Below are 27,486 nucleotides of genomic sequence, written 5' to 3'. Positions count from 1 at the left end.
TATCTTTTATGGTAAAAAGATTGCTTTATCAGTTATTTGTTTTAGCAGCTGCATAGTAAAACGTTCAGAATCATCTTCCACCTGATCAAAAGTTTGAATAGATTCTATTAAAAACTTCTTCTTATGCTGGCATGTTCACTTGACGCCCTGTAATGATCTCAGATAGCATGTGACACAAAACCACACAAAGCTTTTTGAACAAGATACATTTAATTCGATAATTGTGTTGTGTCTTCAGAATACTTGCTCAAAAGAATTCTTACAGTCCATGTGTGAAAAAAAATAAATTAAGAACTCGGAACGTGATCCTTTTTGAGCCTAGATAAAGCTGAAATTTCATCCATAAGGAGACAATCAAACTTCGGGATGCACATTTAAGACGAGTTTGTTTACAGGCAACATTGGCAGTTTGACGGTCTTCACTGTCAAAATCATGGAAGACAAAACATAAGTGACGACACGCTCAAAACGCACGGACGCTGGATGGGAGAGGTGACAATAAATAGAGGCACGTGTTGACTTGAGCTTTTGTGAGCCCATTGGATGAATAACACAAATGCAAGAACATGTACTATACTCACTTGCGTGCTTTTGCAGTTGACATCACTAGAACCACTTAAAGTTCCGTCTAGCCCTTAATAAAAAAGTAGTCAAATGACATGGCAGGAACCATAAGTGGCTTTGTCTCAACATGGGAAGGCACATGTCACACATTCCTTCTTGCCTAAATAACAACATTGTGTGAGCTTGGACTTGTTGAAATGTAGCGCCTCATTCACGGCGTTAACAGACTTTCACACAGAAAATGAAAATGCCACTTCAAAAAATAAAAATGTTACAATACTTGGAATATATCAGCATGCATTTTGACTAAATAAAAAAAAAAATACAGAATCTCTTTTTAACCCTGTTTTGTAACGAATGTTATTAATTGCAATGTAGTAAATGTCTATAACTTTAAATGCCTGTAGTAAAAAATATTTTAAATAATTTTAAATAAGAGCAGAAAGATGACAGCTAAAATCTCAAAACCTGTAAACATCAGTATCAGTAGGAGTTTGGTTTTAAAAGTCTCTCTTGCATAAAATAGGCGTCGAAGTGCTTGTACAAGTTCGTGCCTGGACAGTAACGTTAAGTTCAGAAACGTTTTACAGCATCTTGTGCTTTAGACTGGCACACCCTCATGGCAATTATTTGAGTTATATATCTGCAGTTTCTCATACAATCACACTAGAATGTATGTCCACACTTTTAAATGGTTGTGATCATATACATGAAACTGCATTTTACAATCAAATACGCTTTTGGGATAAATAAGTGCTCCTTTGTGGCAGGAAGGAGATACATGCGCTATAACTCTACATGCTTAAAATAAATAAATAAAATAATGCAGGGTTTCTTTTCCTTACCCACTTGTTGGGTAGCTGTGGATTTTCAGCAGATTGGGTCACTTCTAACCCAAGGTTTGGTTATTTATGTATTTATTTGTTTATTTATTTGACCCAGCAGATTGAGTGGGCTGAAATGGTCGCCAAAAGGCCAATTAGCATTACTTGAACCGCAGCTATATTGATAACCTGGTAACCCATTTGTTGATAGCGTTACTCATCAGTATGGTAGTATGTGCTGTTTTGACCTCAACACTTGACCCAACACGTTGGTATTCATAGAAAGTCAACTTTGCACACAGCACTACTTCACCTCATTTCGATTACATTTGACCCTGCAGTTTTAAGAGTGTATGCTAATAATTTCTTGTAATCAGCACCTTGCCTGTTTCTCTTGCAATTAGCATCAAATCAAACATTCTAGTCTACGAAGAGATTGTGGAACAGTACATAAAGCACAAGATTTCAATAAGACGAGCAGATTTACACAATAATCAGTGTTTTTTGAAAAAAAAAAAAAAAAAAAAAAGAGTGGTAAAGCGCTATAAAAAGGTAGAAATATCAAAGATTTGATTAAAAAAAACATGCTATAAATAGTCACATTGCGCACTGTGGAACATTGGAGGCACCTGATGCTGAGAACCAATCAAGACGCAGACAAACAAGACGGCTCGGGAAAACAAACCTCAATCATTAGATTGTATTCCACCCGAAAACGGGCGCATTTTGCTCTTGATTTGGCCAAATTCCCGCCACGGCCTCCCTTGATTGCATTGTCATTCAAATGAGGTTGTTCACGAGAGACCTTGGCGAAAAGGCGGGCTCAGACGCCGCCGCCGCTTCGGTCCACCGTCACGGGGCCCCTCTTGTCGAGCGTTTCTTCGGCTGACTTCATCAGGATGGCCAGGCGGCTGGCGGACACTTGGCCCTTTTGGACGGCGCTCATCAACTGAGTGGCGGGTGACAAGAGATGAAAGCGTGTGAGTGGACAACAGGTGACATCAGAAGGAAGATAAAACAAAAATAGTTGAGGGCATCGAGTGACTGCTCACCAAAGGGGGGGGAGAAAAAAAAAATCCTTCATCTTTTTTTCACGAAATTTTGGTATCGATCCGATACCAAGTAAATGCACAGCCATTATCGCAGATACCAATATCGATATTGATACTTTGTGAAAAATTGTATATATTTATTTTTTAATTAAGGTAGCTGTATCATCAAATTGCCTAATCACAGTCAATGTTCAACCTTTTAAGAGTTTTTGTTGTTGTTGTTTCCTTTTTAAACAAAGGACAAAATAAGGACAAAGTTTGTTGATAAATAGAAATTATTTTATCAATGTTTTTTTTTTCCAGAGACATTACAACATAACAAAATATCTTCTTTTTTTTTTACTTTCTGAAAAAAATAATAGGAAATTAAATTTAAACAAATCATTTATTTTATATTGTTCATAAACTACAAAAAAAAAATCTGTCATTACAACTTTTTTTGTGGATTTTTTTTCGACCTATATAAACAAGATGTTAAAGGGATACTTGACTCTGTGAACAATTTTCCGCAGTGATGGCCGATACCCATTACTAGTCAGAGGTTAAATAACCAATATTTCATGCCAATATTAATTTGCATTAAAAGAGAAAATAGCATAAAAAATAATAACTTTGTTGAAACACTATTAAAGGGATACTTGACTCATTGAACAATTTTCATCAGAGTAAAAAAAAGCTAATATTTTGTCCAGAATAAATTTGATAACTTCATTATTTTTCATGTACAATTAATACCTTTAAAAACTATTTTTTCTACTTGCTGTCGACCGAAGATGACATCACCTGTGCTGAGGAAGTAGGAAACGACCAATCATGGCTCACCTGTTTTCTGGGTTTGGTCAGTAAACTGAGCCATGATTGGTCGTTACCTACTTCCTCAGCACAGGTGATGTCATCATCAGTCGACAGCAAGTAGAAAAAATAGTTTTTAAAGGTATTAATTGTACATGAAAAATAATGAAGTTACCACATTAATTATAGACGAAATATTACTTTTTACTGCTGAAAAAGGCTCAATGAGTCAAGTATCCTTTCAAAGATTATCATGCAGCAAATAGGAAACATAAAACACCATATAAAACAAATTATTTTTCAAGTAGCCTACGATGCTGTATGTGTTAAGGAAATCGACTAAAAAGATAGATTGGTATTCATAATATCGATACTTGGATCGATCCGCCCACCCCTATTCATGACTGCTCATCAAGTTGTGGTCGTGCCTTAAGATTGGGTACATTTCTCAACAAAACAAAACCACGAGAGAGTGATTAGTTCACGTCTGACTCCACACATGCCACTCGTACACTTTCTCTCTGTGACCAGCACACACTCACAGCTGACAACAAGGCACTTTCAAGCAGCTACGCCAGCAGACTATCCAAAGGGAAGATTTTTGCGATGTCGGCTTAGCTAGCTAGCTAGCTAAAAGTGGATGTTGCAATTGGAAGAGAAACTAGACTAAGTGCAATTTCTTGATAAATTGCGTGGGAATGCTGAAAGCTGAATGCTAATAGCGGAATGCTAAGCTGAATGGCTCTGAAGGAAAGTGAAGGATAAATTATGTTAATATTACAAAGTAATTACATAACTTGTAATTACTACTAGTAGTAGTAGTAGTAGTAATATTATTATATAAGTTGTGTATTTAGTGCATTTAGAAATATGTTAGGGATGCACGATAATGCTATTTTCAACCAATACCGATAAACCAATAATTTAGAAGGTGCCGATGTCGATAACCGTTAAGTAAACCGATAATTGTTGTTTTGTTTAAAGCTTAGCATTAGCTAAGCATTAGTTTAACATTAGCTTAGCATGCTAAATTAATATTAGATTAACATTAACATTAGCTTAACAGCATTAGCTAAGCATTATCCTAGCATGCTAAATTAACATTAGCTTAGCATGCCAACTTAACATTAACATTAGCTTAACATGCTAACTTAGCATTAGCATTACGCCCTACCCAGTTCATCTTTAAAACATGTTAGACACTTTTCTACTGAGTTCTTTCCCTCCATCCATATTAGCCACCAGAGTTAAAAATTGAATAAGGGTTGTATTTGAGAGTTATTCAATATCTACCATTACTTTGCATACACTACCTGTTTGCAGTCTTAAATCGGCCATGAGCAGGATGGACCCACAAGCAAAAAAGAAGCATTGACATTTAGAATCATGATTAACACAAAATTATTATTATTATTTTTTTTCCAAAAAAGGGAAAACATCACTAGACTATACTGCCGTCCCTTGAAGAGTCTGACCGGATCTGTGCTCAAAAGCAGCTCACACTAATGAAGACAAAAGCACCAACTGTCACCATGTTCCCTCATCATGACACTCCTTTCTCAATTCGAAGCAACGTGAGAACGCAATTTAGCAACAGGAAGGAGGTCAGCCCTCATTATACCTGTCGCACATTCTCCATCCTAATTAGCTTCAAAGTTGAGGAGAGTTCACACCTGGCGTGTGAAGTGGGTCTCAGGTGGACAACCCCCTTTTCTCTCTTTTGTCTGTTCATGCCGCAAAGATGAGCATGGAATGTTCATCCGAGTGTTTTCACAGAAAATGGCAGGTTGTCATAGTTACGGGGAAATAAATCCAGTATATTAACCCCTGCAAGCTCAATCAGCGGCCATTACATACCTGGAGGAACTCATTTAATTCAATCTGTCCATTCTTGTTCACATCCACCTCGCTAAGAATTTCATGGAGGGCATTCTCATCAATATGGACGTTGATACTCTATAGGAGAAAAGAAACCTGGTTGGAAGATTGGTTCAGTAGCAGTGAAGAAGAACGACAACGACAATCACAATGTCTGTCTGGACAGAAGATTGGGAAGGTGACTGTCTTTTTGTATGATAATAACGTTATAGGGTGTGCCGACAAAGGTATGAAAGCCAAACTACGGCATGACATGGGGTCGCGACTGGATATAGCAGGTAGGATTTACTTTTGTATACAATACTTTGCAAAAAGCCGGAGGGTTTCATTTACATGGGAGGACGTCGTGAGCCAAAAAGTAACCGGTATGCTTGTTTACATTTTTATATTCTGCCCGCGTATAGAGGTTGCCTTTAGGAATAATGACTGACTATCGCCCCCGATGGTATGGAGGGGAATTACTTCTCATGCATGAGGTGAAGGTGTGTAAAAGTCGGGTTCGGTGAGGTGCTTATTTACGTCATTTTTCTACGCGTCGGTCACATTCGTCGGATTGGTGTAATTTGTCCTTAGTTTTAGTTGTTTAATACATGCTTAGTTTTAGTTAGTTTCAGTATTAGTTTTAGCTTTGTAAAATAAAAAAGCATGTATTACTTGTGCACAATATTTAAAAAACACTATCGGAGCGACGTCATCTGAAGCTGCTTTCTATTGGCTGCTGCTAGATGGCGTCACTTCTGTTAATATCAAAATAAATCTACTTAAACTCACGTTTAAAATCATCCCCAAAGGCTCATGCATTAAATTAATTAGCAAAGAATAAAATTGACATTTTTCCTATAATTAGAGTTAGTTTTAATTTTGTAAACATAAAATGTAATTTCAGTTAGTTTTTGTTTTTTAGAAAGTATTTTCGTTTTTATTTTATTTTGTTAACGAAATTGTTTTTTTGAATTTTAGTTTTAGTTTTTCTCGTTAGTTTTGGTTAACTAAAATAACCTTGGTGGGAACTCACGTTGAGGACTTGCTGGACGTCAACTGTGGTGATGAATCCTTTGCGGTCTTTGTCAAACTTGTGAAAGCGCTTCTTGTACCTGCCAACCACATTCAAGTTGACTTCTTCATTGCGTGACTCAGAGTTTATGGCAGACCTTTGGCCACTTAAGCGTTTCTACCTGGCTACTTCCTGGTTGTCCAGGGTCATTTCAGAGGTCTTGGTCAACTGCTCAGAGCGAGATCGGTAGCCCATCTCATGGTACAAAAACTTCTTGGCTGCTTCCAACTCGGCCTGGATTTAAAAAAGTGCAACATTAACAGAATATTTGCTTTTTTTCCCCACTGCTGAATGAGTTTCCTCCCTTGCCTGTCAATAAAGGCTCAGTTTACTCATGGTTAGTAACAGCCTCTAAAGAGGACGATGGGCGTTGACTTCCTTATTGTGTTCTGATAGAAAAACCCAGTGGGGACTAAAACGTTTTTCAAAGAAAAATATTTCCTGGTTTTTGTACCGTCTTGCGCTCTTGGCTCCAACCCAACTCCTTGGCCATGATCTGCACAATGCGTGGGAGGGCCTCGTCGGCCGCCTGCACGTTCAGGAAGCCCAATCGCGTTCGCCGGGCAATGAGGTCAATGGCGGTGCATGCGTACTCCTTGATGGCGTACAGCACCTGCGAGAGATGGCGCGTTCATATCGTCAGGATTTCCGCCCCGGGGGGGGGACATTTACACGCCATCACACTTTACCTCAGCCTCAATGTACGGAAACTCCGACACCAGCCTTTTACCAACTATCGGCCATCTTTGCCCTGTGACCAGCGCCATCCTGGCCACGTCATATGCCTTCCCTCCATACGTCGAAGCCAAATGCTGCGCGACCTGAGCACACACACAAAAAGTCAAGTTTGCTAATTTAATTTCCCTTTTCTTGAGGTCGTCCAGATGCAGACAAGAGTTTTTTTTGTTTTGTTTTTTTTGTGGGGGGGGGCTCCGTGTTGTCGAGATGTCACGTTTACAGAATACATAACAGCTTCTTGTTATTCAGATCGTTGGCTTAGCCATCATGCAAAAGGGCAAACACTGTCCAAATATCAGCAGTGACCTTTGAAAAATACTCGGCACCGGATGCGAGCGCCTTTAATAAGGAGTAAGTGGACTGCAGAAGAAACTTTCCTCAACCCAAACAATGTTCTATTGAATTTAATGGGAGGAAAGTGGCTACATGATGTGAATCAATGGATCCGATGGACTTAATGTTAATGAATTGTTTTTAGTAGAGGAGAAACGTCGACGTCGTTAATGTCAACATCTCCACTTCAAGGTGGAAGTCAATGTTTATCACCAAAACGATTGGCTGCTACTACTAAATGGAGGCAAGTAGGGCTGTAAAAATTAAAGCGTTAACTCTGGAGATTAATGTAAATTTATTAAAGCGTTAAAAATTTTTTACGTATAAATACGTTTTTGTTTTCACTCCCAAAAACATATTTATATGTTTTCTTGTTTTGTTTTGTTTTTTAAATGCTAGAGCATACAGAGGGCTTTGATACAGCTTCTGAAATAAAGAGGGAGGCTTAAAGCAATGGTAGTTATTACAAAAAATGGCCAGCAGGTGGCAGCAGAGTATGAGATCAGCCAGGGCCATGTTGCAACAAGCTCTTTTTGCCAGTGTTTTCAACAGGTTTGTGAAGAATGATGAAACTTAGCTATATTGTAATGCTAATTGCTGCAAAGCGGAAACAGATACAAATATACTTTTTTTTCAGAGAACTCTAATGTTGCTTTTGGCAGGTTCCATGTTTTTATAGCAATAGAACAGAATATTCTGTGAACCTTGCAAAATCAGTCAAACTCCAGTAAAACAGCCGGGAGTGAAGCGGTTTGCATCAGTGAAAATGGCTGTGACTGAATGAATGAAGCATCTGACCAAACAAAAGTGTCCTACTTCCTGCTCCAAGCCGTAGTCTTGCACCAGACGGATGTAAAGCGTTGGCGTCCAGCCCTTTGCGCCCTCTAACATCAGGCCCACAGTCTTGCATTTCTCAGCTGGGAGGGCATGCGTTTTAATGGCGGCGTCCAGAGTCTCTTCAGCCATGGACCTATAGGTGGTCCACTTGCCACCTGGAGACACAACCGTTGCTGAAATCAACTGCTCAATATTTCACAAACAGAAACAACCTGACCTGCAATGGTGACCAGCCCGCTGTCACTGATGCTGACAATGTGGTTACGGCAAATGGACTGAGTGTCTTTGGAGTTGGGGTCCGTCACCAGGGGCCGGATTCCACTCCACGCTGCCAACACGTCTCCCCGTCTCACTTTAGGGTACAAAATTCACAGTTTATCTTGTGTTTGATGCTCTCTTGCCGTCATTCCTACCTTCCACGTCGGGGCTGAGATAGTTGCGGACCTCCCTCAGGATGAAGTTGATGTCGTCCTCCCCAGGGATGGGGTGGGCTGTCACATTGGTGGGGGTGTCTGTGGTTCCAGCAATGGTCATCTTCTCCCAAGGCAGGAAGAAGATGACCCGGCCATCACTTGTGGCGGGATCCAACAGGCCCATGTTATCAGGGCTGTGTGTCAAAAAAGCAGAAATGTGATAAAATATCCTCATTTTGTTTGCTTGAAAGGGAAACTCAAATCGATATTGATAATTTTATTTATTTATTTTTTTTAAGTAAATGTAATTTTTGAAAAATTTGCTGATTACTGGTACAGTGTAAATTTCTCATTCTTTTTTTCTTTCTTGAGTATGTTACATTGCACAGCTCATACAACACACCTGTAATAGCCAGGAATGACGATGTGCACGCCGGCACTGGGCTGGCAAATGTTTTGGATTTCCTGTCTATCCATCTTCCTCACCGAGTCCGTGAAGGGCCCGGTCGCGTTGATTACACATTTGGCTTTGACATCGAATTCCTCTCCTTAAATAAATAATCGCAGACTGATGTCATGTGATCAACCGCAGATCGGTTTTCTTCACACATCGCGATCTTTTCCCTACCTGTGAGCACGTCCCGGCAGTGTGCCCCACACACCTTGTCAATGCCGGTCTGCGGGTCCTTTTTCTTCAGCAGGTGAACCACCTCAGTGTAGTTGGCCATGGCAGCGCCGTAGCGGGCCGCGGTGAGGCCGATTGCCAAGTTCATACGGGCGTCGTTGTGTTGGCCTGTTGGGCGACCGTATATATATATATATATATCAATTATCATTTGGCCTAATAAAATGAAAAAGCAAAATACATTAGTTGTCTGCAGAGAATAAGACAGCCAAGACAGTCCGACCAATTGTGGTGCTCCTCTTGCAGCACTACAACACCAGAGAGAAGGTCAAACTTGGAAATGTCACAAGCGTGATTGTACCAGATGGCATAAATTGAGAGAGGGAAAAAAAAAAGATGCATCTCTTGCAAAACATCCTCCACTCTTGCTGTCTAGCAGCACAAGATGCTGGCGGAATGAAGAGCAGAAATGTAGGCACGGTGCTTTGCATCATTTCTCGGTGTGCAGCAAACACGCACACGTTTTCTGGTTAATGGTACTTCATTTATCATCGCTTTTCCACCTTACAAGGCCATCAAAGCGCTTCATATTCGGCTACTCTTTCTGATGACACAGCATCAGGAGCAACTGGGGGTTCAGTATTTTGCTCAAGGATATTTCAACATGGTCACAATAGCATGGGATCGAACTCACAACCTCTAAATTGGGAGACGACCACTCTACCACTGAGCCATGCCACCCCCATTATCATTTCATTTATCACTTTTAAGTATTTCTCTGACTCTCTGTGAGAGTGGTCAAATTACTAAGAATCTCTGCAAGTGTTTACAGAGAAGAAAAAGAATGAACACGAAAATGCCTGACGCTTACCATCGTAATAGACGATGGCTCCCACCAGCTTGTCCTTTTTCAGCATGGGAAAGAGCTCCAGGGCTTTGGTCTTACTGAGGACGTAACTGCTCTTTAAACACTGGATCCCAGCCACCAGGTCGTACATTTTAATGCCCGCCCAATAATACGGAAGCTGCCACCATCTGGGACAACAGATGGAAAAAGCGGGAAAATTTAGTTATTTACACAATTATTACCTACAAAATTGTAGGTAAAATAGTTATGGTTCGCATTCAGTTTTGGAGGTACCTCTATATGTATATGAGAGGCAAGAAATTGAGAGAGGTGATAAAAGTTTGGTACTCAAGTAGAAGTGAATACTAGTGTCAAACAAATGCTGATAAAAGTCGAAGTATTGATTCTGCCAGTAAATAATAAAAGTGTAAACATTTATTAGCATGGTTTGGGTTGAGTTTGGGTTAATTTTGTTACTTTTGTCATAGCTCAGATTTAATTTTGGTTTCGTTTGATTTTGTCCTCAATGTTTCTTTAAGTTCTGTCATGATCTGTGTTTTGCGTTGTTGTCTTGTCAAGCCTTGTCTTGTCCACCCGTGTTTGCCTGCCCTTCCTCTTGTGTCAACCAATCAGCATCCTCTCCCTCTTGTGTCTTGCCCAGCTGTGTCTAATTGTGTCAATTAGTGTGTGTGTATTTAGTTTCTTGTCTCCCCGCTGCCCGTTGTTGATTCATTATTTCCTCCTGACATGCTGCCAGATTTTTGCCTCATAGTTACTCCCAAGTTTGCCTTGTTTGCCTTTCCTGAGTTTGTTTGTTGTTTCTGACTAGTACCTTGTTTACCTCCTTGTTTTGTTCTATTAAAACCCTTTATGGCTTCACCTCTGCCTCCTTGCCCTGCTTCCCTGCATTTGGGTCCACCACCACACCTCAATCGTAACACTTTTTGCTTGATTATTTTATTTTTTATTTTAATGGAAATTACAATCAGACAATACTGTTTTGCTAACTTGGGAACACGAGAAGAAAACTTATCTGCACACAAAATGTTTTTTTTTTTTTTTTTTTTAGTAATTTGAATGTTGGTCATACTGAGAGAAACTAGAAAGGAAACTGAAAATGCTATTAAAAATAAAAACAAATAAAAAATAACCATAGCTTTTTAACGTGATGAACTGACTAACAAAAAATAAAATAAAATTTAAATTCGCTAATGATAACAATTGAAGAAGAAAAAAAACTTTTTATGGGTGATTTTTCTGATTAGACAGTGAATTGTTTAACCCCCAGAAACTAGTTTTTTTTTTTTTTTTTTTTTAGGCTAGGACAAGACAAAACATCACAACTGACAACATGAAACAATTTTCTCAAATCAGGCCGTGCATGGTGAATATCCAGTGTATCATCTTCAAAAATGTTTCATTGCTGAGACCTATTTTTAACTGTTTACATTTTTCAGGAACCATAATGATAACCTACTTGTAAACAGGAAGCATGATGGGCAGTGGCGCTGACAGGTGAGGCGCAACCTCCAGGAGGTTGGCACGCTCGTGGAGGGCTTCTTTCACCATCATGTACTGTTGCGGGAGAAGATCGCCAATCGATCAAGAAAAGTACGCAAAACCAAAGAAGGAATTTGCGTTCGATACCTGCTCATAGTCCAGTTTCATGACAGCCTTCTGGAGGTAGCGGACTCCACCGTGAATGAGTTTGGTGCTCCGGCTGCTCGTCCCGGACGAGAAGTCATTCCTCTCGACAAGAGCAGTGTTAAGGTCTAAAAAGGACAGAGAAGAATATTCAATCTAATCACGCAAATATAGTGCGAGATGCGCTGAGGGTTCCTCACTGCGTGTGACAGCGTCTAAGGCACATCCTACACCGGTAGCTCCGCCTCCAATGACCAGGACGTCAAACTCTTTGCTTTTCAGCGAGGCGAGCTGGGCCTGCCTTGAGGGAAGCTCGTCTGCAAAGGGAGCCCTCAGCTCTGCTTCTGCCGCCACGTGAGCTAACCGAGCCTGGATGTGACGCAGAGACGCACACAAATTATTACACACACTCTTGTTTGGATTTTATGCTCTTTAAGTCTGAGAGGATGTTAGTGGTTTGTCCAGTATTATAGCAACACTTTGCTTGAGGTAAATGAATGAACAATAGGCACTACAAATGCTAACGTTAGAGGTGCATCTATCTGCTTTCCAGTGACCCGATGCATGGTATTAACATTAAGGCAAAAGAGACGAAAGCAAAGCTCTTATTTCTACTTTCTATCCAAGATAAGGAGATATGTTAGGGCTCGAACTACATGGCGCAGCCCCCTGGTGGGACATGATGGAATGACAAGCCCGTGCGAGTTTAATAATACACATTAAATGAAATGGCATTCATTCTAAAACACAAAACCTTTACATATCTTCATGGGTAATGGGTACTGCTAACGATGTGCCCCACCAAAATGCAGAGGTGGCAAATCCAGGTCCAGAAAGTAAAAAACCCTGCCACAGTTTGGCTGTAGCACCAGGTGCTAGCTAGCTAGTAAGGGTGTGAATTGCCTCGTACCTGACGATTCGATCCGTATCACGATTCATAGGTCACGATTCGATTCGATACCGATTAATCCCGATATGAATTTACAAGTCGATTTTTGCGATTTTTTTTTTTTTTTTTTACTCAAATTTAGAAAATACCATTCCGTAAACTTGTACATGTACACTGTAAGATTTGTATGAAAATGTATTATTTATTGATCTGAAACGTTTTATAACTGTGAGCCATTGTATTTAACAAACAGTAACCTTTTTCATGTTAGAACAGCATTGAAATAAAATATTAAGGCTTAATGTTCCATTAATATAACATTCTTCCATGCTTAAGGTGTGAAAGTTAGACGTTCTGTTTAATATTTTTCCATCAAAAATGGATGTTAAAAAAAATCGATTCGGCTGCCTATTGAATCGATTCGAGAATTGCGTGCTGTAGTATCGCGATATATTGCCGAATCGATTTTTTTTAACACCCCATAGGGGTGCAGATAAATGAGGACCATGGGAGCTAGCTAGGGAGCTAGCTAGCTAGCACCTGGTGCTACAGTTTGGCTTGAGCACCAGGTGCTTGCTAGCTAGCTAGCTCCCTAGCAGGTAAACGAGGAACTTGGGAGCTAGCTAGGACTAGCCAGCTAGCACCTGGTGCTAAAGCCAAACTGTGACAGGGTTTTTAACTTTCTGGACATGGATTTGGCAACTCTTTCCTTATTTCAGCATATTTCAATATGCTTGACTCTAAGTTAACATTCTCTTATACTTTTTCATATGTACTTGCGTCATAGAGTAACACAGCAGACTCTTGTATAATCTTATTGGTTTTCTTCAAGTGAAAGTTAAAACCATGCAATTTTTTTTGTTTTTTTGTTAAGCATATAGTGGTGTAAAGTGGCGATTGTATGCTTGTGTTGTCTCATGGTTTTCAAGTGAAGTGCTGCTAGAAATCCAGACTTTATTGTTGATGTAATTAGGTTCCATGCGCTGGGGAGTTGGGGGTTGTCGGGCGGTGCGACCTGCTGCAACATGCTACTTATCTTTGCAAAACCCGCAACACAAATCATCACAGTCATTCATGTCCTGCATTTGATTAGGGAATGATTTGAAGTCATAATCACAAGAACAATCCCCCCTGACACCAGGACGTGCCATTTCACCTCTAATGAAATACTTTTTTTTCTTCTCCAGCCTAATGATTGCATCAAGCTGCTTGAGAGCACATGCAACATTTGACTTGCAAATGCGAGCAGGCTTTTGCAATTTGCGACTGAAATCATTGTCTCTCTGTGATGATAGACGGAAAAATACCACCACAGAGCTAAATGCTGGGGATTAGTATTTCTGGGATTAGAGGCATGCATGATTACAAACTATTGTGGAAATGATTATATTTCATCAACATCGGCTTCTTGCTTACCAATCCAGTCTTGGTTGGGTGGGCGGCAACAGGCAAGAGAAGACATTATTGCAACGGAACACAAACAAATTTCACATTAGCACGCACAGTTAAATAAAGGCTGGTATGTAGCTTTGTGAGTGTTCAAATATAGGTCTGTGTCGGGTCAAAGGTCAGGGGAAACACAGCTGCTTGTCCCTCTCAAATGAAGACGTCAAGTTCCAAGGGGGGACACTAAAACATCAAGCGTTGTCTATTCAGAATCCCCCCCCATAAGTTTCCCCCATGGCGACTCAGTCCTGCTTCATGGACGGGAGAGCGTGTTTATTTATACAACATGAGGCTGCTTTGACAGCAGCTTAGAAATACTGTACATACACAAGATGACCTCAAGATGCAGAAATGTATATAATAGGCAAAGGTAAAAATGACAAAATATTTTGCAAAGGTAATGTTTCCCATTGAAATGAATGACAATAATATTATTCCGTTGCTTACCTTATTTTGACCAATGTGTGGTTAAAATAAATACTTTAGAATAAAGAAATAACGAAAAACCCAAACCAATATGAATAAAAAAAAAAAAAAAAAATTAAAAAAAAAACAGGCTGTTTTCGCTAAAAAATTACTAATTACGCAATGTCTTTGACTTTAGCAATAGTACTGTTTACCGGTATGTTCTGGCCCAAAATGTCCTCCAAATTGTGGTCTAGCAGTATCTATGGTGAATGTAAACTAGCTTATGTCATCCAGCAAGAAAAGGACGGGGATTTAAGAGCAGACTTTCACCTCTTGTGCTGTGGTTAACGCTCACTAATATTGTCCTTCTTGAGCCTGCTAGTTCACTGTTGTGAGGTAGCTATTGCTAGCTTAAGGCTAGCTAGCGGAGGGAGAGCTGCGGACTTGGGGAATTGTATCAACGTAGGATCAAGTTTGTTTGTTTGTTGGTTTTTGTCTTTTTTTTTCTTTTTCTTTTTCTTTTTTTTACTTTCCGTATGTGCGCATATGTTAAGCATCTTTGGTTATTGAGAAAACCGCTGTACAAATTTCTCATCATTATTACAATATTTCAGCTATTTCGCTAAACTGTGCAAAAAGTTTAGCGATGCTTCCTACTAACACTAGTTCCAGCAGTTTCCCTTAGGAGCCATTCTGAGTTCTAATTAAGAGCTATGGTTGTTTTTAAAGTGCTCTACAAATACAATTGAGTTCAGTTGAGTCCATGCCAAAATGGCTTGCAGCATGAAAATTGTGTGTAAAATAAATCCAATTGGTTTGAAAGCCATAACATCCGTAACCTGAGTTTCCACTGTTCATCATAACCAGTGGAGTAGCAGCCGATTATTAACTCTTCATGACAAATAAGTAAATACAATGTTTTTTTTGTGCTCACAGGAAGGTAATAAAAGGTGATTTATTAGTAAGTCACGGCCTGCAAGCAATGAACCACCCTTTTAGCCACTCCTCAAATAACTCAACAAACAAGTTATACAGTTACCAGTACTTTAAATTTCAGTAAGGGAATATTGAGTAAACACAGCACAGTAACATGTAATTGGCAAGTCCTACGAGTGAAACAACAACATTTTAAGTGAAAGCTACTTCCTGCGCAGCATCTGGCAAAAAACATGAAGTGCTTGTATACCCTAAAGGCATCAAATACAAATACATTCCAAAATCCTGATAGGACATGCTGTGGAAGACGGGTCGCAGCACAAACTTAACAACAGTGTTTGTTTGTAACTTACCTGCTTTTTTCTATACTCTATGAGCTGTGACACACCAAGAACGGTGGCGACGGCCCCGCTGCCTATGATAGCTGTCCGTTTGAGGGCCTTCCTGAACGCCATCTTACCTGCGGAGAGACCAACGTGCTATGAGGCGTCGACGGGATCGAGGAATGCGTAGAGGCGTGCCAACCTCACACTGAGTAAGGAAGATGCCAAGAAGTGGAAGGGATGTCAAATGCTGGTGTTCTTTTCATTTTGCAAAGAATATATTGATTAATTTGTTTAAAAAAAATGGACAGATCAACAATGAAAATGTAGATTTGAGGTGGTGTTACGTTCTTGTATGCTTTGTTTTGTTCTGCTAACTTAACGATAGGATTTTTTGTTTTCATTATTTAATTTTCATTTTTCATTTTCATTATTATTTAAAAAAAATACAACAAAGATAAAAAAAAATACAATATTCATGGATAAATTTTAAATGTGTTGGTTGAAATCTTTTGTTTGTAAATGTGTTTAAATGTTGTCAATGTATGTTATTTTAGTAATTTTAATTAGCTACATTTGTTATCTTTGCTTTGCCTTTGAATGTCTTCAGCTGCTCTGTTTGTAAATTATTTTAGGTGTTGCGCTTTTGATTGTGTGAAGCACACGGAGTTGCCTTGTTTTTGAAATGTGCTATGAAAATAAATTTGCCTTGCCTTAGGTTAGGCCCTAATGGTATCCCCTAACTTGGGTTTGGGTTATAGTTATTTTAGTGCTTACGTTTTCTAGAACATCCTGTGTTTATAATTGCTTGGCTTTCTTATTTCTGATAGTAGGTTTGCTTTTTTTTTTTCCACACACTTTTCAGATATTCTTTGGCCCCTCCAGACACTTTATCAAAAAGCACGTCCGCTTTCACACCTTCCATAGGTGGCTCAGTCATTATAGAGGGCTGTACTGTACTGCAATGGCAAAAATGACAACAATTAAGAAAGGGGGAGCTGCTAAAAGGCTGGATCAGCCAGCTCATCCACACTTCTCAGGCGCCAATGCTGGGACAGCCCCCCTCTTCTTACATCAGCCAACATTCTCATTATGAGTCAGCATCGAAGGTGGGTTCTCCGCTGTAATGTAAAACGTGATTTTCCAACCCCTCCATTGTGTCGATAACTGTCTTGCACTCAAGGGTCATCTTGTCCTGACATCTTGCTGTGGATTAAAATGCCGACCAGTTTGATCTTTCTGGAAGACCAACACTGACGAATAAAGTGATGAACGAAGAAAAACGCGTCATATATGACAAGAACAGAACCGTTACTAAAACGCTTTCTGCTTTTCTACCCGTTTGTTTTGCTCTTGCTGTTGTTTTTAGTTTAAAGGCTGTTTGTTCACCCATAATAACAATACGGAAGGTTATAACAGTAAGTAATGGGTTACGAGCCGCAATCTATATAATGCCCTTTGACATACGGACAATAAACAGGTTGAAAAATAATTGTCATTTATAAATAACCACAAGGTGAGGCAATTTCCACTTACGCTAAGCTTTGTGGTTGATACACAGTCGCTCAGGGCGATGCAGGGTGGAGACCGCGAGGCATCGGTTGTTGTCCTAGCCTGTCTGGTAGCCTGATTTTGACAGCTACAACCAGGAAGTGGAACAACGTTCGCGTGACGTGCGTCTGCACCAATCAGAGTACGCGCGTTTGATGTTCTTCGTCCAATCATTTTTCCAGACAGACCGCCCTGCCTTCACGTGACGTACATGGAGCGGTGGCTTGCGCAAGTCCCGAGCGTCCTTCTCCAAGATAATAATAAAGAGAGAAGTGCCACCAGCTGTCGTCTTTCGGCACATGACGCTTGCTATAGTATAGCATGGTACAGTAGTTTATACATTGTGTGTCAGCATTACAGTTTTATCGTTTAATGAAGTGGTTCTCAAACTTTTTACCTCAGAAATAACTTATTTTAGCACCACAAATTACCAATATTAAAATAAAGGTGCATATAATAGGCCCAGATAGAGGTTTTATTCCTTAACTTAACTCTTTGACTGCCACACGTTATAAAAACAAAACAAAAAAATCCACAGTGCCAGCCGCTTTTGAGCATTTTAACTAATCTTTCAAGGCAAAAAGAATATTGTTTGCCGTTACTACATATACAATGTGGCTACTAAATGAAAGATCACATTCCATTCATCGGAATTTTACTAATCATTATTAAACGTCTTTGGCAGTCAAAGAGTTTTAACTTGGGTGGGGTTAAATGGAACAGTCCTTAAATGGTTCAGGTCCTATTTGGAGGAAAGGAGTTACTTTGTGACTATTGGAAATTTTGAATCTGATCGAAAGGCCATGACATGTGGGGTCCCTTAAGGGTCAGTCCTTGGACCCCTGTTGTTCAGTCTGTATATGTTACCTTTGGGTCAAATGCTTCAGAACACCGATGTTGACTATCATAGTTATGCAGATGACACACAACTGTATTTATCTATGTCCCCAAATGACAGCAGTTCTATTAACGCATTGTGTAACGCATTCTCTAGAGCAAATTAACAACTGAAAGAACCAAAATTTCTTTCAGCTAAACGAAAATAAAACGGAGCTCATTGTTTTCGGCAATAAAGAAAAGAGGATTGCTGTTAAAAAACAGCTTGAGTCACTGTCTTTAGAAACTAAAGACCAAGGTCGAAATCTTGGGGTACTAATAGACTCGGACCTGACCTTCAGCAATCATATTAAATTCATCACTAAAACAGCCTTTTACCAGCTGAAAAACATATCCAGACTGAAGGACTGCATGCGTCAAGCAGACCAAGAGAAGCTTATCCATGCTTTTATCTCCAGCAGACTAGATTATTGTAACGATCTTCTGACTGGACTCTCTCAAAAAAACATGAGACAATTGCAGCTCATTCAGAACGCTGCAGCTCGAGTTCTGAGCAAAACAAAGAGATCAGATATGTCACGGTATGTACGAGATTGTGGATATGATATGACAGAATTCTGTCACGGTATGTAGGAGATTGTGGACCCAAATTGAGGAGACGGATCAGATGACGGAAATGGGAAACTTGGGGTGATTTATTAACAACTAGGCAAGAAAAACAAAACTAGACTTGACGTGAAAGAACAGAACTTGACTTGACAATACACCCAGCATGACCAACGTAACACCATCACAGACAAACGCACCCAAAAACACCAAAAGAAAACAAAATCCCAAGCCCACAGAACCAAAACATGACACTAAATAGAATTAAATTTATACTTGGACTAAAATATTCAGAGTAATGTCCATCCATCCATTTTCCTGACCGCTTATTCCTCACAAGGGGTGCTGGCGCCTATCTCAGCTGGTTCTTGGCAGTAGGCGGGGGACACCCTGGACTGGTTGCCAGCCAATCACAGGGCACACAGAGACGAACAACTATTCACGCACACAAGCACACCTCGGGACAATTTGGAGCGCCCAATGAACCTGCCATGCATGTCTTTGGAATGTGGGAGGAGACCGGAGTACCCGGAGAAGACCCACGCGGGCACAGGGAGAACATGCAAACTCCACCCAGGAAGGTCGGAGCCTGGACTCGAACCCGAGTCCTCAGAATTGGGAGGCGGACGTGCTAACCAGTCAACCACCAAGCCGCTTGTGAAATATAATTACTATAAAAATCTAATACAGCATATTACTGTAAATGTACAATTTATTACTGTATATTTTAGTTAAGTATTTTACAATTAATTACTGTATATAAATTACAGTTACTTAGAATACAGTAAGTAAAAATCTGTAGCATATTACTGTAATTGTGTTTACCTTATTACTGTATATATAAATTTAGTTACTCTGTATGAAATCGAATTGGTCGATAATTGCCCCTAATTTTCGGCAAATTTCTTTATTATCTGGTTTATCTGTTTGATGTCAAATTGGTCGATAATTACCGATAATTATTGACCACCGATATTATCGTGCATCCCTAATGTGTCTGTATATATGTATGTATCCATTTTCTTGACCGCTTATTCCTCACAAGGGTCGCGGGGGGTGCTGGCGCCTATCTCAGCTGGCTCTGGGCAGTAGGCGGGGGACACCCTGGACTGGTTGCCAGCCAATCGCAGGGCACACAGAGACGAACAACCATCCACACTTACAAGTACACCACAATTCAGAGCACCCAATGAACCTACCATGCATGTCTCTGGAATGTGGGAGGAGACCGGAGTACCCGGAGAAGACCCACGCAGGCACGGGGAGAACATGCAAATTCCACCCAGGAAGGTCGTAGCCTGGACTCGAAACGGAGTCCTCAGAACTGGGAGGCGGACGTGCTAACCACTCACCCACCGTGCCGCCCCTAAATGTAATGTAAAAGTGTTAATTTGACTCTTTTTGGACTCGTAGTCCCAGCAACCCCCAACCACAATGAGAAAGATGTACTTCACCATTTGGAAAGTGCACAGTTTTCACCCCCTTAAAAGATACTATGTGCCCCTGAAACTGCAAAATAAATCTTTGAATATGGGGGAAATGGGTTAACTATATTTGATAAAGTAGATTGCATTTCAATTCAATTGCTCAAGTTACAATGTCTCCCTCTTCAATAACTGGCTAAATGTAGTGCACAAAGAGGAGGGTGGGCGTGGGGGGGGCACAAAAGGCAGAGAGAGACCGCCCACGCCTCACTGCGTAATGGTTGTGTCACTCGGTTAGCACCACGTAAACAAATGCACATTTTTGGTGTCCTGGAAGTCAAGGTTGAAGCAAGCTTGGGAGACACAAGCTTGGCACTGCAGCCATTGCGTCACCTGCATTTGCGACCAGCAAGTGGACTGCCTACAGCCGCTTTGGATTACATATCGCCAGTCTAGATTGATGTTTAAGGTATCATACCCAGAATAATAATGATATGTTTGCACATTTGGTACAATGCATAGAAAAAAATAAACTCTTCTGCACTTTTTTTTTTATTTTATTTTTTTTATTATTTTTTTTTAAATGTGATTGCAGTGACCATGCCATGCGTCCAGGCGCAGTGCAGCTCCTCTCCTGCAGGAGCCAGCCCGGCGTCTCAGAGCGCGGCCGGAGAGCGGAGCTGTGACTTCCTCACTCCGGAGTTTGTCAAGTTCAGCATGGACCTTGCTAACAGTGAAATATCCGCTTCGCCGTCGGGCGCAGAAGCTTACAGTTGTGGCTATGACGTGAGGCCCCAGTGTCTTTTCCAAATGCCGCTTCACGGAGAGCTGTCGTGCGTCAAGACGGAGGATGCGCGTGCAGGTTGCCCAGCGCGGTATCAGCCCAGTCAGCACCTGCAGGCGGCCGACCTGCTGTCCTCCAGTAGTTCCGTTTACTATTACCAGTCTCCATCCTCGCGCGCAACCTTCACGCCCAACTTCCAAACTCCACCGATGTGGGAGGACTCTGCAGGTTCTCTGTTGGTGACGGCGCAGCGCAAAAACACCTTTTCCAGATTCTCACTGTTTTCCATCAAACATGCACAAGATGGCAATCCGAACTTTTCCAGCCCGATGAAATTTGACCGACATTTCCACATGTCCACCAATCTGGACCAAACACTGGACTCTTCCGGTCTTCTTTGCTGTGCTGGGCTGGCAAAGCAGCCTTGTGCGGGGTTTCACCCTCTCCAGCTCGCCCACACTCAGCACTTCATAAACGACCTCAGTCCTCCCACGTCCGCCCCCAGCCGAGGGCGACCGAGCGCGGAGGGATTCTGCGCGGTGTGCGGGGACAACGCAGCCTGCCAGCACTACGGAGTGCGAACTTGCGAGGGATGCAAAGGATTCTTTAAGGTTTTTTTTTTTAATTACTTATAAAATATACGTCTAGCTACTTCAGATGTTTTATTATAGCCTATATGAACCCATGGATGTATAAGGGATTTTTAATCTCAAGGAGTTTTTGTTTTTGTGTTTTTTTTTTTAACCATAATTAAATAATGAATAGCCTATTGCACCACCGGGTCCGTCTAACTGCTAGATTCTAGTACCTTTGTAAACCAGGGGTTAATTAGTGGTTATTTTAAAGGCGAGATTATATCACCATGGAGATTAGATTATACATTTAATATCATTTGATTCTCATTTGGTCATAGCTTGCAACAGAAACAATGTAGAACTTTATTTTTTAGAGTGAAGCTTGCAAGATATTTTGAAAAATTAAATCTATTTGTCGGTATCATTTTTGAAAATCTACAATTATCCGCAGCAGAGGTGTCTAAAGGTCAGTCCATGGTTGACAATTCGCAACCGCTGCTTGTGTTTTATTAGCTCGATGTATATGCAGAAAAAATAAACATGGTCCACAAAAGAAAGTCATGAGGAAAAGTTAATACTGTATGTTGAAAGATATCACATAATTTTTCTTGATTAAAGAAAATAATGATGAATATTGACAAAATCTGAGTGTTAACAGATTTCAAAATTGCATTGTTTTGAAAATGTAAAAAAAAAAAAAGTTCAAGGAATATTAATCACAGTTTCTTAATTTAAAACTTTAAACAAAAGCAGAATATTAAAAGATTTCACCCATTTTTTTAATGTTAGCAACAAAAATGTTTTTATTTTTTTTGGTTTTTATATCAAAAGTAAAAAATAGAATCTCATCTCTGGCCTTGCTATGTAAAGTTTGCATATTTCTCCCTGTCTTCCTGCCACACAACAAAAACATATCAATTAGGTGAATTGAGGACTCTAAACTCTTCATAGCTTTGAGTGAAATTGTTGATGGTTATATGTGTCCAGGACGTTGCTCACTTGAAGCAAAGGTCAGCTGCCATATTCTCCAGCTTACCTGCAACCCTTAACAAGATAAACAATAGAAAATAGTGTGCAGGTATTGCCTCACATGCCTGCTTTTGACCTCTTGCCCTGAACGTTCATGGAGGCAAATGTCATTGACGTGCCGTGACGTGAATAAGAAAGCCTCCTCTTCCCTCTTTGATCAAGATTCCCAGGACAATTGGTTAATTATGAATGCCCATGACCCAGTATTTACCCAGACTGACCTGTCCACGCGCCGTATGCCAGACAGCGCCTAACAGATCCCACAAGACCAAGAAGGCTGCTGAGTATTTTCAGAGGCTTTTAGCTTTCATTTTAATGGAAGTATCTTAGCGCTCAAAACCCAGTGTGACAATGTTTGTGATTTTTTAAAAATTTCTTCTTATCACTGATAATCTTTGTCAATAGAACTTTTGTGCAGTGACAAATATTGTAATCTTCCTCCAGCGCACAGTGCAGAAAAATGCCAAATATGTGTGTTTGGCGGCCAAGAGCTGCCCCGTAGACAAACGGCGGAGGAACCGCTGCCAATACTGTCGCTTCCAGAAATGCCTTGCAGTTGGAATGGTCAAAGAAGGTACCCTTTGAAAATGTTTCCAACAAGCTTCTGGTAACGTGACATCATGTTTGACAGAATCTTTTTGGTGTTCGTCCGCGTACTCTGCAGTGGTGCGGACAGCCAGTCTAAAAGGTCGCCGGGGTCGCCTTCCCTCCAAAGCGAAAGTTTCTCCCGACTCGTCCTCACCAGCCAACACGCTGCTGAACTCCCTCATCAGAGCGCATGTGGAGTCCAACCCTTCACCCTTGCGTCTTGATTCCTGCAAAGTAAGGACCCTTCTTCACTTTAGACGGAGCTTTCATTCCACAGAGCACTCACTTCTTTACTTGTCGTGGCTTTGTGGAGTTCAAAGAAAGTCCAGAAATCCCTTCAGGAGATGACGCTCAGCATGTGCGACAGTTTTACGACCTCCTGACCAGATCGATGGAAGTGATTCGGACATGGGCACTGAAGATACCGGGATTTGTCTCTCTGACCAAACATGATCAAGACCTCCTGTTCTACTCGTCATTCCTGGAGCTCTTTGTGTTACGTCTGTCGTACAGGTAAACACAGCAGATGTGTGAATTGACTAAGTTCTGTAAATGTACATGCAACACCCAGCATTAACTTATCAGCGATGATGACGCTTCATCTTTAGCATCTTTCGCTTAGCTAAGCTAAGCTAGAAAAACGAAGCTATAAGTTTGTTATATGTGACCAGAGAGCGAGTGAGATATTGCAGTATGTGCTTTGTCTCAGATCTAACCCAGATGAAGGCAAGCTGATATTCTGCGACGGCTCCGTGTGGCACCGCCTACAATGTCTGCGTGGCTTTGGCGAGTGGATTGACAGCATTGTCGAGTTCTCCATCAATCTACACAGGATGAATCTGGACGTCGCCACCTTCTCCTGCATATGTGCCCTCGCCCTAGTCACCGGTGAGATTCCCCACATTTAAAAGTGCTACAAGGTTCTTTTTTTTTGTCTTGCATTTTTGCTTTTGACGTGAATGCAGTCAACCTCTGCCTATTCACAAATTCACCAATTCTTTCTGTAATGCCCAAACATTCTGCCAAAGCAATGGATAATAGGAAAGGAGCAATTGGTGACGAGGAGGTATGTTGAACTACGAACTTTATGGACTGGGGAAGGAAGTTAAGTTTAGCCCAGGTTCGGTTTGCAACATGTGGGCTGTGCGCGTTGGTAACCCGGCCCGGAAACAAACTGATGTGCAAAATCACGTCCTGCCTCTTCCATGGCATATACCCCATTTGCATTAAAAGAGAAAATATTAGCGAAAAAAAAAAAAAAAAAAAAAAAAAAACTTTGTTGAAACGCCATTAAAGGGATACTTTACTTATTTAGACATTTTTGGCAGTCAAACGTTAATATTTTGTCTATAATAAATTTGATATTTTCATTATTTTTCATGTACAATTAGTACCTTTAAAAACACATTTTGCAACTTGCAGTCAACTGAAAACGACATCACAATGTACTCAGGGCTCAGGCAACCAATCACAGCTCAATTTGTGAATGTCACATGACCAAACCTAGAAAACAGGTGAGCTGTGATTGGTCGTTACCTGAGCACTGAGCACATGTGATGTCATTTTCAGTCGACAACAAAGTGGCAAAATAGTTTTTAAAACTATTAATTGTATGTGAAAAATAATTATAGACAAAATTTCAACTTTTTATTGCTATAATGGGCTAAATAAGTGAAGTATCAATTTTTGCATGTTTGTTAAAATAACTTTTTAAATTTTCAATACTTAGGAAAGTTTTTCTTTTAATTTTAAACAAAAGGAATAGACAGCTTTGTTTAAAAATTGTAACAAAAATTGCAGGGAGCTTCCAACATCATCAGTATGAGTTAAGCTAAATTAAAAACTACGCAAGTAAATAGCTCACTTTTTTACTGTAAATAAAATTTTCCAACATTTTAACATAAATTCTTAATTTTTATCTTTTTTTTTTTAATTTTCAAAAATAAAAAGTGCATGGAGTTCCCAATGTCAGCATCAGTTTTATCAAGTGGATTTTGTTTTCCTGAGAATGGAAATTAAATCAAATGGAAATTTAACTAAATACATAAACGAAAAGTTCCTGTCTCTCACTGGGTGATAAATGCATAGTGCAAGAGACATTGGAGAAAAGAGAGATGGCATTCAAATATCTCAGCATACAGTGAAAAATTGTCTGACCATATTCAACATTTCTTTCCGACAAGTAATAACTGTCTGTGAACATTTGACAAATCCTGTTGAAAATGCAAAATTTGCTACGTTTGCAAGCATTCACCGCACAGTCATTGACTTCAGATTCCAAAAAAGGCCGATGTCGATATTTGTCAAAATGCCAAATATCAGCACCGATAATCAGCCTGTCTGATAAAACTCTGATATAATCTAATGTCGAGTGTGATGTGTTTTTGGACAGAGCGACACGGACTAACGGAACCGAGGAAGGTGGAAGAGCTGCAGAGTAGCGTTGTCAAATGTTTAAAGGAAGGAGGCCAGTCCGCAGACACGGACTCAAACACTTGGTCAAACCATTTGTTCCGATTGGTGGAAAAGCTTCCTGAACTTCGCACTCTGTGCATTCAAGGCCTGCAGAGGATTTTTTATTTAAAGTTGGAGGATCTGGTGCCTCCACCTGCAATAATAGATAAGTTATTCCTCGACACGTTGCCCTTTTGAAGACACCAGAGAATACATTCAAGGACATCGTCAGAAGTTTGTTCTGTCTAGACTGATGATTAGCACAGAAAAACATTTCACTTTGGATCTTATTTATCTCTTAATGTCAAATGTGAATTTTGATTTGATTGTGATTTGTATGCAACTTCTTCCTTTATTTTATAGGAAAACTGAATTTGCAAATTCATAATTGACATGTAAACACAAATGTGAACATCCTGTTAAGTGTTTACAGGAGGATGCGTTTATATTTGTAATTGTTTTATCATGTTTTATTGAATAAATAATGACTGAGAGCTGCTGGACTCATTTATTTATCAGTTTATATATCAGGTGTAGAAGCACCGAAGTAAGGTCAACTTCATGAATTAAATAGATGGTTCTGATGTACTGTAATATCAACTCAAACTATCTACTCCTGACAGCACTTCGGATGTTGTGGTTCGCTGTGCTGACTTTCATGCATGTAGTTTGGGTTTAGTTACAATGAATGATTGTCTTCTCCATATGTGGCATGAGATTGTGTGCTAACCATTCCAGGGTGATGACTTCCTTTCACCTGATGCCAGCTGGAAAAAGGCTTCCCACAACTTTAAATGTAAAATGTAATGTAAAATGAATGGATGGACAACTGCTACTGATTCTAATATACAGTATTCCTTCAGTCAGATATTGTCCAAATCTCATACTAACATGATGTTTTTTTGTGTCTTTATTAATGCAAATAATTGATTTAATGATTGTAGACCTTAGTGGAGGAAATAAAAAATAAAAAAATCAACCTTGAGGGCTGTACGCTGATAGCAACCGCTTTTTTTTTTTTTTTTTTTTTTTTAACAGATAGAGATAGAAATAACTCAATAAAGGTTTTCGCTTTTAGACAGCCATCACATTCTGATGAGGACAGTAATTGGAAGAAATATACTAATTAAGTATGATACAGTACACAGAGATAATGTATGACAGTAATGTAAAATATAGCAAGAGTGTTACGTAGATAGATAGACAGACAGACAGACAGACAGACAGATAGATAGATAGATAGATAGATAGATAGATAGATAGATACCTGTAAAGTGAGAGAGAGAGAGACAGTCAGACAGACAGACAGACAGAGAGAGAGATAGATAGATAGATAGACATGCTGTGTTTGGTTTTGTTTCTGGGGCCTGCGTTGCACTTTTCTACCAACAAGACACTTCAAGGCACTTCACACTGACTCCTCACTCATGTATTGATAACGCAGCATAAGAAGCAAAGTGGGGGTTCATTATCTTGCTCAAGAACACTTCGGCATCATAACAAACACTGTTTGGACTGACAAAAAACCCAGAGGCTCTGGGATTTGTCAGTCTGGATCTGTTCATGTCCCCCCCCTTGTCTCCCTTTGTCTAGTCAAGTTTTATCATGTCCACCTGTGTTTGTCATCCCCCTTTCTTGTATCAGCCAATCAGCAACCTCAGCCACGTGCATCTGGTCCAGGTGTATTTTGTTGGCTCGTTAGTATGGGTCTTCTTGTTTGGTGCCTCAAGTGTGTGTTTGTTAATTTGACTTTTGTTGTTGGACTTTGTTGATTTGATGCATTTGTTATTTGTGAGCACCTTTTTTTGTTAACTAAATGACTTTTTGCACACCTTGGCTTCTTCTTGCTTCCCTGCATTTGGGTCCACATCAACAATGCAGAGCCTGACAGTTTTACGTTTTTGTCGTGTCTTTAGATACATATTTCTTGTGAACTACCACCCCACATGATGTACATGGGACAAAGGTGGGCTGTTATACTGCAGGTATTTGCTAATTGTGACACTCCACATAGTGATGCACAGCCACTGCTTGA

The 27,486-nt window shown here is 40.1% G+C and overlaps 2 protein-coding genes across 2 annotated transcripts; one reads left to right on the top strand and one right to left on the bottom strand.

The window, feature by feature from the left end:
* Positions 1-191: 191 nt before the first annotated feature.
* On the bottom strand, positions 192-17,274 carry gpd2 (glycerol-3-phosphate dehydrogenase 2 (mitochondrial)). Its single transcript, XM_077513166.1, has 17 exons — positions 17,140-17,274; positions 15,634-15,740; positions 11,802-11,970; positions 11,605-11,729; positions 11,435-11,532; positions 9,982-10,145; positions 9,114-9,278; positions 8,889-9,033; positions 8,486-8,679; positions 8,290-8,424; positions 8,052-8,227; positions 6,854-6,985; positions 6,619-6,777; positions 6,286-6,398; positions 6,126-6,204; positions 5,090-5,188; positions 192-2,337 (listed from the first exon to the last, which is right to left on the bottom strand). Exons 2-17 carry the CDS (start codon positions 15,733-15,735, stop codon positions 2,212-2,214), a joined length of 2,181 nt encoding a protein of 726 aa, XP_077369292.1. The 5' UTR covers positions 15,736-15,740; positions 17,140-17,274; the 3' UTR covers positions 192-2,211.
* Positions 17,275-20,318: 3,044 nt separating this feature from the next.
* Positions 20,319-25,709, top strand: LOC144014978 (nuclear receptor subfamily 4 group A member 2-like). The gene is made up of 7 exons (XM_077515277.1): positions 20,319-20,490; positions 20,617-21,416; positions 22,854-22,983; positions 23,074-23,231; positions 23,311-23,510; positions 23,707-23,885; positions 25,390-25,709. The coding sequence occupies exons 2-7, from the start codon at positions 20,622-20,624 to the stop codon at positions 25,647-25,649; spliced, it is 1,722 nt and encodes a 573-aa protein (XP_077371403.1). The 5' UTR covers positions 20,319-20,490; positions 20,617-20,621; the 3' UTR covers positions 25,650-25,709.
* The last annotated feature ends 1,777 nt before the right edge of the window (positions 25,710-27,486 follow it).

Source organism: Festucalex cinctus, chromosome 2 (assembly GCF_051991245.1).
Source record: "Festucalex cinctus isolate MCC-2025b chromosome 2, RoL_Fcin_1.0, whole genome shotgun sequence".
In the NCBI taxonomy this organism is placed as follows: domain Eukaryota; kingdom Metazoa; phylum Chordata; class Actinopteri; order Syngnathiformes; family Syngnathidae; genus Festucalex; species Festucalex cinctus.
Note: the sequence above shows the minus strand (reverse complement) of the source record. Positions and strands in the feature narration are given on the sequence as shown.